General features: G+C 31.2%; 1 protein-coding gene across 1 annotated transcript; it reads left to right on the forward strand.

Moving 5' to 3' along the window:
• Positions 1-4,934: 4,934 nt before the first annotated feature.
• Positions 4,935-5,120, forward strand: K441DRAFT_568046 (uncharacterized protein; the record flags this gene model as incomplete). Its single annotated transcript, XM_067643817.1, has 1 exon — positions 4,935-5,120. A coding segment is annotated over one exon (186 nt), but the record flags the coding sequence as incomplete, so codon positions are not given.
• Positions 5,121-12,279: the final 7,159 nt, after the last annotated feature.

The raw sequence follows: 12,279 nt of genomic DNA on the forward strand, positions 1-12,279 counted from the left end.
ACTATTATCTATCTAAGTATTCTTTTATAAGGAATATTTCTAATTAAGGTATTAAGTTATCTAATTTCTAAACTTTTATTAAATGCTAGCCATATATATATTTAGCATTTCTATACTATCGCTTATCTAGCGCCTAATATATCCTTATAGGGTACTTTCGATTCTTTTCCTTTAGATTTATATATATATATATTATATATCGTCTATATATACAATCTATACTAATATATAATATACTAGGTGTCTTAGGTTAACTTATAGCTTATCTTTACTCTTAAGTTTAAATCTTTATTTAGTTAATCTAAACGTTAGTTTCTTATTTATAGGTACTAAGATCTATCTTTCTTATCTTTAGTCCTCTAATCGTTCTTTTAGGTTTTTAGACATTATAATTAATGCTCCCTTAATATAACTTATACGTTTCTCTATAATCGCTTAGTCCTAAACAACTCTTTTATTTAACTATAAGTAGAAGTCTTCCTAGTCGTTATTACATCTCTACCTATACCACTTTTAGTATAGCTCTGTTAGTGTATATTATTTATCCATAAGGAAGTATCTCGTTATTACTGCATTACAACAGCCTTTTATATGCCGTTCTTTAAATCTGGTTAAGACCTCTAAGTTCTCTTCTTATTCTAGTTTTTTAAGCCACTTTACTCTTGGCGTGCCTGCTTTAGGCCTATTAGTAACCCTTTATAAGGTTATCTTTAGTTTACCTAGTATCTTTAACCTATAGTAAACTCGCTATTCTTACTACGCTTTAATTTAGTTCTTAAATCCCTCCTAGTCTTTTCCTGGTTTATATTAGCTTATTAAATTCTCTAAATCTTTAAATCTTATAATTCCGGTATTAATCGTTCGACTCTAAGGCTAAACGTCTTATTCGCCTAATACGGGTGCTTCTAACCCTAAGCCTGCTTCTTTTTTAAGCTTTACTTTAGCCTTAGTCTAATTAGGCTTTTATAGCGTCCTTATCTAGTCTTAAGAATCTTAGTGCCCTAGGAATCTTCGTCCCGTGCTTATTTATTAGTCTTTAAATTAAGCTACTACTCTGCTCTATTAATTACTTTTTATTATAGGTCCTTAAGCATATCTTATCTTACCTTAAGAATCTTAAGCCTTTAGCCTTTTACCTTTATTAAGTGCTAAAGTAGTTTACTGCCCTACTTCTCTTACGTCTTATAAAGCGATAGATATTGTATCTAATAGAGTCTTAATCCCTATTGCTAATCCTCTCTCTATAATAGATTTAATCTCTACCTCTATTATTATGTCTTTAAAGTCTATATACTCCTAGTAAGCTGCCTTTATTGCCTTATTATCGCTACTAATAGTCTAATTATCTTAATCTTTAAATTCTATTACCAAATAGAACTGGTGCGTAAGAACTTTCTTCGCTAACTACTAGCTTATTATACCGTCTTAGTCCTAATCTAGTTTATAGAGTTAATCTTATTCTTTATCTAACTCTCTTATAGCTAATAGCTTACGCTGTACTTAGCGTCCTTATAAACTTAGTATGCGTTATTATAACAAAACGCAAAACTTTTAATTAAACATTCTTTTGTTCCTTGTAGTATATTATTATCCCTTTATATATATATATCGTTTACTAGCTTTATTCCCTTTACTACGTAGTTACCCTAACCACCTCTGTAGTCTTTAGCGAAATAACTCTATTTTCTGCAGTTTATATAAGCTCCTTTTTTGTACTACTTTTCTTACTATAGAGTCTACCTAAATATCTTCTACTGCTAAGATCCCTAGTTCTGCCTCTACTTTTTAGATCTTTAATTACATAATTCTTATTCTTTAGGTTTCCACAGTCGTCCATTCCTATTTTTTTTGGTACCACTTAGGTCTATTAGCTCTGCGTTATACTATAGCTTAAATACCTATTAGTGTATCTTCCGTATATATCTTAGTCCCTATAATATTCTACTTAACTTCTTGCTCTAGTATAGCCGCTTATTTACTTTAATAGCTTACTTAATAAGCTCTCTTATATTACTTAGATCGTCTATTAGTATTATAGTTACTTAGACTTTAGCCTTTAGCCCTCTCTTATACTAAGCTATTAATGCCCCTTAGTTCTACTTAATCTACGCTATTAGCGTTTAGAACTATATCGTATAGTCTATAGCCGATCCTTTTTATATAAGCTAATATAGCTTCCCTTTAGCCGTTACTACCGATTTTAGATCTCTGTATATTTATATTAGTCTACTAGCAAATCCTTCCTAGCTTAAAAATATATACCACGTTTTTAAATTAGTGGTTACTAATCTATTAGCCTATATCTCCATAAAATAAGATTTAAACTACTTAAGTGCCCTACCTATTAAGAATAACCCAATATACGCGACCTAATCTATAGCCTACTTTAGCTTCGTTTCTTTATATCGGATTTTTAGTTTCATCTATATAAGGAATTCCTTTAGCTTATACTTTTCTTCTTAGAATCTTTTAATTAATAGTATTTTAATATTTTCTCTCTTTATATCTTATAACTGCTAAAGGAGCGCCTAATTATTAGCATTATTTTACTTTACAATACTCCTAAGCTAGTTTATTGTAACCATTGCTAACTTATTGTTATGTATGTTAGTATCTCCTCCTAATCCTAAAGTAGTTATTATAATAGGTGGCGTTATAGTTACTAATTTATATGGTATATTATTTAACTTTCTTTACTATAACCTTAGTAATAAATATTTAATAAAGCCTTATAGGAAATACCATGATGGACTTATTAATGGGCTGGGTATATAGGTTAAGAAATAGTTAATAACATAAATATAACTAGTAGAGTAGGTTACCTAATAGATTAACTCTAATTATATTCTAAGATTTACTATAAAGAAGAGAACTATCTAGGTAGAGACTATAGTCCTTTAAATAAATAATATAGCGCCTAAGAAATGTACGTTAGTACGTTAGTACATTAGTATGTTAGTATGTTGCGTTTCTACATTCCGAACTTATAATGTAACTAGCTATATAACTCGGCTACCCTTTATTTTATAGCTCGATTAGTTCCAGCACCTGCTATACTATCTTAACTAATCCGTTTATATCTCTTCTTATTAGTTTTACTACTGCTAATATAAGGTCCATAATAGATATAGCGAGAACTATAAGTATATAAGGGTATAAAGAGGCTTTAAAGCAGATTTAAAGGAATAAAATATATTCTATTTAAATCTAGGGGTATAGCTCTTATAGAGAATAAGACGTTGCGTAAAGACAAGAAAGGAATAACGAGAAAATATTATAATTAAATAGTTAGGGATCTTAGTGATTAATACGTGCATATATACGCACGCGGTTTTTAATGGACTTTGGTAGAATTTAATTAATCTTAATAGAACTTAGTAGAAGTTAATTAAGATAGTAAAATTTAGCAGAATTTAGTTAAAGCGTTAGAATTTATTCGTTACGTATTTTACTAAGATGTTCCCACTATAACTAGGCTAGTCCCATTATAGTACCCCCTACTTTAATTAAAGGTTTAAAATAATTTAATTTCAGTTAAGACTTATAACTTATTGCGTTTCGTGTATTTGCGTTAGGTAGTAATATAGTATTTTACTAGTTCTAATTATTAAATAGACTAATTAAAATCTTCTATACCTAGTATAGAAAATCACTATTAGCTTAGTTAAGGCGGTAAGCTAAACTAATATCTTTATAGTAAGTTTCAGCAAGGCAAATCTAACTAATTAAATAACTTTAACCAGTGGTTAAAGTTTCTTAATATCTTATATATTATATAACCGTATTATAAGCGTTATAGTATATTTTAAGTTCTTTTTAAATTTAAGTTTCCTATTATTATATTTCGTGTATTTATATTAGGTAGTAGTTATTTACCTTTATATCGCGTCTATCTAGCTAAAGTAGGCTGTAAAGGATAGTCTTTATAGAATTCTTTTACTAGGGAGGCATGTTAGTTTAATTTATTTATAAGTTTCCTATATTTATATTTTATATCCTTCCCACTTAATAAGAAGTTTAAATTATTTAGATTATATTTTCAATTATATATTATTAATTAAGTTAATAAAGTAAGAACCATTACGAAGTAGCGGTTAAAAGTTCCTGGCCCCCCCCAGATGTGCGCTAGCCTTTAGTGGCTTAGTATGGCGTAAGCGATGCTTGGCGCGCACTGCGGGGTTGCGATATATGCGACTCTCCCCTTAATATACTCTATAAGCTTTTAAAATACATTAAATCCTTATTATATCTTACTATTTGTAATAGGTAACTTATACAACATCTGTATAAGGGCTTAGGCCCTTACTATAAAGATTTATAGCAGCATAAATGCCGATATTTAAGCCGCTACTAGAATAAGCGTCTCCCGCATTAAATCGGTCATCTAAGAAGCAGGGAAACGCGGCTTTGACGAGACCAAAAGCCGCACAATTCTTAATATTTACCTTAGAGATGCACCTTAATTAGGTCGTCTAACTAAATATACATCTACTAAGATTTAAGAAGTTATTAAGAAGGTTCGTTATGACCGCTATAGTAGGGAAAAGAGTACTAAGCGACTTGCTTTTAATACCGATCTTAGTGCCGGAACTATATAGCGAATCCTTAAATCGCAGAACTTCCGTAAGACTAAGGCTACTTATAAGCCCGGTCTTTCAGCGCAGATAAAGAAGGATAGGCTTAAGTTCTGCCTTCGCTATAAGGACTAGACTTTAGAGGATTAGATAAACGTTATCTAGAGCAATAAGACTTTAGTTATTCTTAGTTATTGCCTTAAAGGCTATTACGTATAGAGGCAGCCAAAAGAACGCTTTCTTAGATCTACAATAAGACCTTAGTAGAAGGGCTATTTAAAGTTTATATTCTAGGGCAGCTTCTTATATTATAGAAAGGGCCCCTACTATATTTGGACCGTTAAGATAATATAATAATAAGCTACTGCAACAGCTAATCTTATTAAAATTAACGCCGAACTTAAACCTATTGTAAGAACAGAATGGGAGCTTATAACTGCTATAAGGAGAACGGGAATACGAAATTTTATAGGTAAGAAATCTATATGGAAATGGGATAAAAGTTACGGTAAGCTTATAAAAGGTAGTGGTAAAGGAGTTAATTAGTATCGCTATATAACGTTTATTCTTACACTAAAGCTAATTCCGTTTGCTTAAGCTTACTAAAAGAATCTTCTAAATACGCTAATTTAAGAAGATAAGACTCCCGCTTACGTTGCTAAGTATTACGACCTTTTAATAAGCGCTGTAGAAGTTTAACGCCTTACCTAATATAGTAATTCGCCCGATATAAATATAATAAAGCCAGCGTGGCCATACCTTAAGAGAGTTACTACTAAGAAGGGCGCCCTTATAGCTTAAAAGCCTACTAAGAAAGCCTGGTATAAAGTATAGAGGGAGCTAGAGCAGTGGCGAATCCAGCGTTGAATTAAGAGGATCCCTTGCTATATATAGGAGATAATAAGGCTTAAAGGAGGCAACGAGTATCGCGAAGACTTATTAGATAAGCCATGTTAACTAGGGCTATTAGAATACTAAGTTCCGTAGCATAATTAGGAGGATATATTTAATATTAAGGAGGAAGAGCCGCAGCTAAAGCCACGACGACGTGCTCTAAAGAAGGCACCAGTAGCTAAGAGCACTGCTGGCGCTGCTCTTACTGCTATCTTCGCGATATAAGAAGCTTATGGGCTACCTTAAGAACCACCCCAAGAGCCACCCCAAGAGCCTCTAGAGCCACCTCCTGAATCACCTCCTAAACCGCCTTAAGCTCTACCTCCGGAGCCACGACGGAACCTATGACGCTGCCTGCTAATTGAGCTACTTAATAAGACGTTTATTGAGCCCAAACAAGAGCCACAACAGCAGCAGGAGCTACAGCAGCAGCAGGCTGAGTCATCGAAAGGAAAGAAGCCACGGCGAGGTGGTGGGCGAGGTGGTGGGCGAGGTGGTGGACAAGGTGGTGGACGAGGTGGTGGGCTAGCTAGTGGGCAGAAGCAGTAATCCTATATATTACCACCATGATGTTTTATATCTACACTCTCGTCATAGAGAGCCAAAATCCATCTTCCGTACTAGCCTCCTTCCTAATTCGGAACGCCAAGAAAGAAATTTGTGGCGTATTGGTGGCGCATTGATGGCGCAGGGGGGGCTAGGAACTTTTGACCGCTACCTCCGTACTATTATTAATAATTATAGGAGGTGGCGGCGGCACTTTGCGTATTATAGGTTTACCTTTTAAAGGTTATAGTAAGCTTATATAAAACGCCGGGTATATTTTTATTTTAGTTAATAGTTTAAGTTTATAGGTATATGGGCTTAGTTTCTTCTTAATTCTATATAGGCCCACAAACTTCTAATTAAGTTTTTTAAGGGCCGTTAGGTCTTTAGGTTTCGTATATTTAAATAAACTATATTATCTTCCTTAAAGTCCTACGTAGGAGCTTATCCCTTATTTATATGCCATTTCCATACTACTTAAGTATATACTAATTTACTTTATAATAGTTCTGTTAACTACTTTATTTAATTAACTAAATCCGTTTAATTATAGGTCCTATTATATTAATTTTGGGTTATAATTTAAATATAAGTTAGGGGTTTTATTTATAGGTTGCGTAGAACGGCGTTACGCCTATTAATATGTTTATTATATTATTCGCAGTAAACTTAGCTAAAGGCAGCTACTTTTCTTAGTCGCCCTATAGGTAGAAGTAGTATATTTATAGATATTACTCTATAATCGCGTTTATAATTTTGGTTTAGCTATCTATCTTTAGGTAAAATATAGTAAAGAGTCGTGTTTATATATCTAATTATTTATATAAGGCTTGCCAAAAGTCTAAAACGAACTAGCTTTCTTAGTCGGATATTATTAAATTAAAAAGTCTATATAGCCTAAAGACGTATTTAATAAAACATTCGGCTACTAATATTGTATTAATAGAGTCTATAGGAATTATATATCGTATTTTTATAAAATAGTTAATAATTACCATAATATTTATAAACCTATTACTGCTAGGCAAGTCGACTATAAAGTTAATTAAGATATCTTGCTATCTTTGCATTAGAATTAGCAACGGTTAAAGTACTCCCTATTTTTTTTATGTAAGAAGTCTTCTTACATACGTACATTCTATCTACTTATATATTTTTACACGTAGTTATATATTATAGGCCAGTAATACGCTTATTAAATTATCTTATATATCTTTATACGGCTAGCATATCCTATTATAGGAGAGTTGCATATAAATTTAAGTATCTTAAATTATAAGGTTTTAGAATTTGGGACTACTCTCTTCTATTAATAATATAACCGATTATTATAGATTTTATATTTAGCGAGTATACTATCCCTATATTACCGTTTTCCTATTAAATTACTTTTATTATTGTCGGGAATAAGGCAAGCGGTCGTCACGTATCGCCGCGGCACTAGCATGGCGAGGAGCCTTAAGCTCCTCGCCCTCCGTCAATAAAGAAGCAAGCTTTTTAACTAATATCACTATAACCTACTTAAGTAGTTGTTATTGGTGAGTCACCCTATATAACTAACACTAATTAGTGGTTAAATATATAGTTAACTATAGAGCAGCTAGGTTTTTAAATAGAAGAGACAGTCTTATATAGGGGTGCTACATGCGCTTATATGGAATAGATCCCGGCGATACTATACTTACGAAAAACTAGTAATAGAAGTGTTATTAAGTACTAGGAGATACTAAGTTGCGTTTATTATATAGAACAACCACGTTTATAAAGATTTAGTTAAGTACTTTAGGTTAGAAGTGTCACTAAACCTAAAGTCCTAAGTTAATATCTAAAACGCGTTAAAAATAACTACCTTAATACCCTTTATGTACCTTTATAGACTATAGAATTATAATTACTACCTAATTACACGTTAAACAACCCTTATTTTCCTTAATCTTTTTATTAAAACGCGTTAAATAACTACCTTAATACCCTCCGTATACCTTTATAGATTTTATTATAGCGTTAACCTACCTAAAGAAGTATAAGAAAGATATTAACCTAGAGATATAGAATACCGATATAACTAACCTTAAAGATATTAATTAGTAAGACTTAAACGGATTTCTATTATACCGTATAGTATACTATAAAGACAGTGAATATAATAATACTATACTATGGTACTATATAAGGGAGGACTTTATTAAATAGATAAAGGGAATATAGACTCCTATAAAGGAGGATATTATATAAGACTTTTATAACTTCTTACGGGAGTATAGAGTGTTTATGCCTATGGACGGGAATACTATTAAAGATAATATTTAGGAGTAGGTTATTAATGTAAAAGAAGAGCATAAATGGACTTAATAAGAGGTTAAGTATTAACTACGCACTATAAGGAAGCTTAACTTATAATAGAATCTAAGTAATATACCTCTAGAGACGAATCTATTTCTACCTTTAACTCCTCTATATCTAATCTAACCTATAACTTTAACTTTAGATACTATACCCTAATAAAAGCAGGCATAGGATCCTATTGCTTTATAATTTAATAACTTTTAAACTCCACCGACTTAACCTAAGTCCCTACTACAGCCTATAATGTAACTCCTACTTCCTCTATCTTAATCTTAAATTAGAGGTAGTTTAAAATTACTTATAGAGCTTGCGAAGCTCTATTTAGATTAAGAGAAGAAGTTTAGCAGGGAATTATATAATGTTCTTAATTTGAAATTGCGTATCTTTTAGAACTATTACTAGAAGGTAGGAATATAGTTTAATTAATACTATAACGCCTATTCTGTTATACTTAAGGGCTAAGCTAGTACCTTCTATTATAATTATTTAGCAGGAAAAGGATATAATTTTAACCGCATAATATATAAGTTAAGATACTACTTTAAAATAAAAGAGAATAAGTAGTAGTATATATTAGAATAGAGAGAGACTACCTTTTTAAGGATTATTGCTATAAACCTAGGTGTCCCTCGGCTTAATTATCTTTAAAAGCTCTTTAATTAACTTTAAATAATTTAGTATGGTTTATCTAAATTATATTAAGAGGATTTTAGCCTACGTAATTAAGTTATTAGCGTATACTAAGGCGTTAAAGAATATAACCTTACTCTCTTTAATCTTGTAAATACTTATAAAGGAGTATATACTTAATTAAGATCTTCTATTAGCACCGCTTTACGCTCTTAAGAAGTATAGCAATTTAATGCCTAACTTTAACCTACTTTAATTAACCTAGCCAACTAATATAATTATAACTAGACTAATTAAATATATAGTAGCCGTGGTAGGTAATATAGTAGAGGGTATAATTAATAACTATAAGGTAAAGGTAGAGGTCCTTATAGAGGTTTATTTTAAAGTAATTGCTAAAAAAAGTGCTACGTTTATAAGAAACCGAATTACTAGTTAACTAGGCATTCTCTTAATAAGCAAAAGGAGGTATATAATAAGTTTCGCTAGAGTGTAAGAAATGTTAAAAATTATAAGGTTACTATAGCCTACTTCTAAAGCTTCTTAGTTTAATATAAAGGCATAAAAGATCTTAAGGGTAAGGTTAATAAGGCTAAATAGCTCCTTATAGATATAGAAATTAAGGACTACTTACCTAACCAATACTTTACTAAGTATAGTAAGGTAGATAGTATACAAACTATTACTATTCTTAATAACTAATCTACGCTATATTCTATTACGAAGTTAAATATCTTTAATAAGCTAAAGAAAAGCTCCGCGTTTTTCTTTAATAATAGATACTCTGCGAATATCTTCTATAGTATTATACCAGATACTAGAGCTATAGGAGTATTTATAGTAGGAGAACCTTAAGTTCGAGCCCTTTAATAACTTAATACCTCTATCTAGATTAACAATTAACGGTAGGCTAATATATAATACGTTTTAGCAAGAGTACTATAATCTCTCTTAGTATAATTAGGGTCTAAACCCCCTTAGGGTATATTACTTTCCACGTTATTTCTATAAATACTCTATTTCTATTTTATATTAGAGATATAAATAAATTAGGCGTTAAGCTCGATAACCTTAAGAATATGCTTATATAGGGAGATAATTGGGTACCTATTATACGCAAGTAGGGCTACCCTTAGTTACTCCTTTATTAACTAAAAAAAAGTATTACTTAGAGCCACCTAACTAAGTTAAAGTTACGTTAACTATACCGTTAATTTAGCCACCTATCTATTTATTAATTGCTTAGGGTTCTTTAATAAGTAGGTTATAAAGTTAAGGTTAAGGCAATTAAGTATTTTATAAAGTACTGCTATTACTATTAAATAAACTAAAAGTCCCCTAGCCGATTTAAGTTTACCCTTAAAGATAACTATAACTTTAACTTCTGTATTATTATTAACGTTATATATTTTAGCGGCAAGCTAGTACTCTAAGTTATTAACTTCTTAACCTCCTTTTAAGCCGTACGTTTCTTAAAGGATATATTAGCTAACAATATATAGGATACCCTTTAATTATACTAGATTAATATTTATATAGGACCCCCTAATTAAATCGTCTATAACGTAGAAAAAAACTTCTTATCTATAAAGTTTTAATAATAGATAAAGGTAATAGCAATTAAGGTTAAGGAAGTCCCTATTAAGGCATATAATAGTATTAAAAAAGTAGAGCGATATTATACGCCGTTACGCCGCGTATATAAGATTATTTCTTTAGAACTAGAGGGCGCTAATAAAGAGCTTATCTGATAAATAGCCGTTAAGGCTGTTAATAACTCCGCTAGCCCGGATAGGCTTATACCTATATTACTAGTCTTTAGCGCCTACCCTTAAGTAACTAACAATTCTTTACTATCTCCCTCCGTTATATAATAAGCTAAGGCTATTTATAAGGTAATAAAGGAGGTATAACGTCTCTATGCTATACGCTAGGTTAATAATATACTAGAAATAAGAAATAGCCTAAATACCTTAACTACGCTTAATCTGCTACTTTAGTCTAAGGTATATATATAGCGTAAAAAGGGAGGGTAGTTAGGCCCACACCAACTTATTATAATTAATAGTTAAACTTATACTATTTAGATGCCTTACGGACCTACTTAATTCCGTTTAACTATTATTAAGCCTTACTATAAAGATAATAGTTCTAAGCCTTTATAGGATGCCCTAAAAGATACCTTAAAGGAGAACCACGATTAATATACTCTAGAAGGTAACTACAATCCTAATATAATTATAGTAGATATGCCGCAACTATAACGCAGTAGAGGTCGCCTAAAGGGATTATAAAATCGTTAATACCTTGTTAATTTTAAAGCGTAATTTATTACCGCTATTAAGAATAAAGTCGAGTTATTAATGGCCTTTATAACAGCTAAGGAGAAGGCTAACTTTAAGCTCGCAAAATAGCTCTAAAAGGAAGGTTATATTATAACCCCTAGAGCTCCTTTCTAAGCATCTAATAAGTAGGAGATTGATAGTCTTATTATAAGAGGAGTCTTTAAATTTAAGAAATATAACCCTACTAAGTTTAATAAAGTTTGTATCTTTAAGTTAAGAATAGTTAATAAGATTAAAGGTAAAGCTACTAACGCCCTATTTAAGAAATTAAGGCTTATTATCTAAGGTTATAATAATAATAGTAAGGAGGTAATTCTTATATAATCTCCTATAATTTAATAAGCTAGTTAGTAAGTTATTATTACGCTAGCTCCCTCCTTAATAAAGAATAAAATGGCGGTTTATTTATAAGATATTACCTAGGCCTATATCTAATTAGAGACGCACCTTTAGCGCTTAATATTGGCATACCTTCTAGAGTAAATTTGCTATCAATATCCTAAAGATACGATTATAGTTATGCTTAAGCTATTATATAAAATTGCAGAAGTAGGAACTTATTAGTGGGCTACCTATAACGGAACCTTGTAGCAAGTACTACGATGGGCTCATTATTGGGCTAGGTGTGTAGGTATTGCAAGTAAGTTAACAACGTAATAATAACTGGTGGAGTAGTTGCCTAATAGATTAACTCTAATTNTATTCTAAGAATCACTATAAGGAAAGAACTATCTAGAGTAGGGACTGTGGTCCTTTAAATATATAACTATACTCCTAGGAAACCCTCCTTATACGTAAGGTACGTATACTTTATCTACTCTATTACGGATTATATAGATTATATAGATTATATAGATTATATTACGTGACTTGGTTACTATTCCTCGTTATATAGTTCTACCAGATCTATTCTAGACCGTGCCTATATTAACTAACTAGCTTCT

The sequence above is a fragment of the Cenococcum geophilum genome (assembly GCF_001692895.1).
Source record: "Cenococcum geophilum 1.58 unplaced genomic scaffold K441scaffold_29, whole genome shotgun sequence".
Classification (NCBI taxonomy): Eukaryota; Fungi; Ascomycota; class Dothideomycetes; order Gloniales; family Gloniaceae; genus Cenococcum; species Cenococcum geophilum.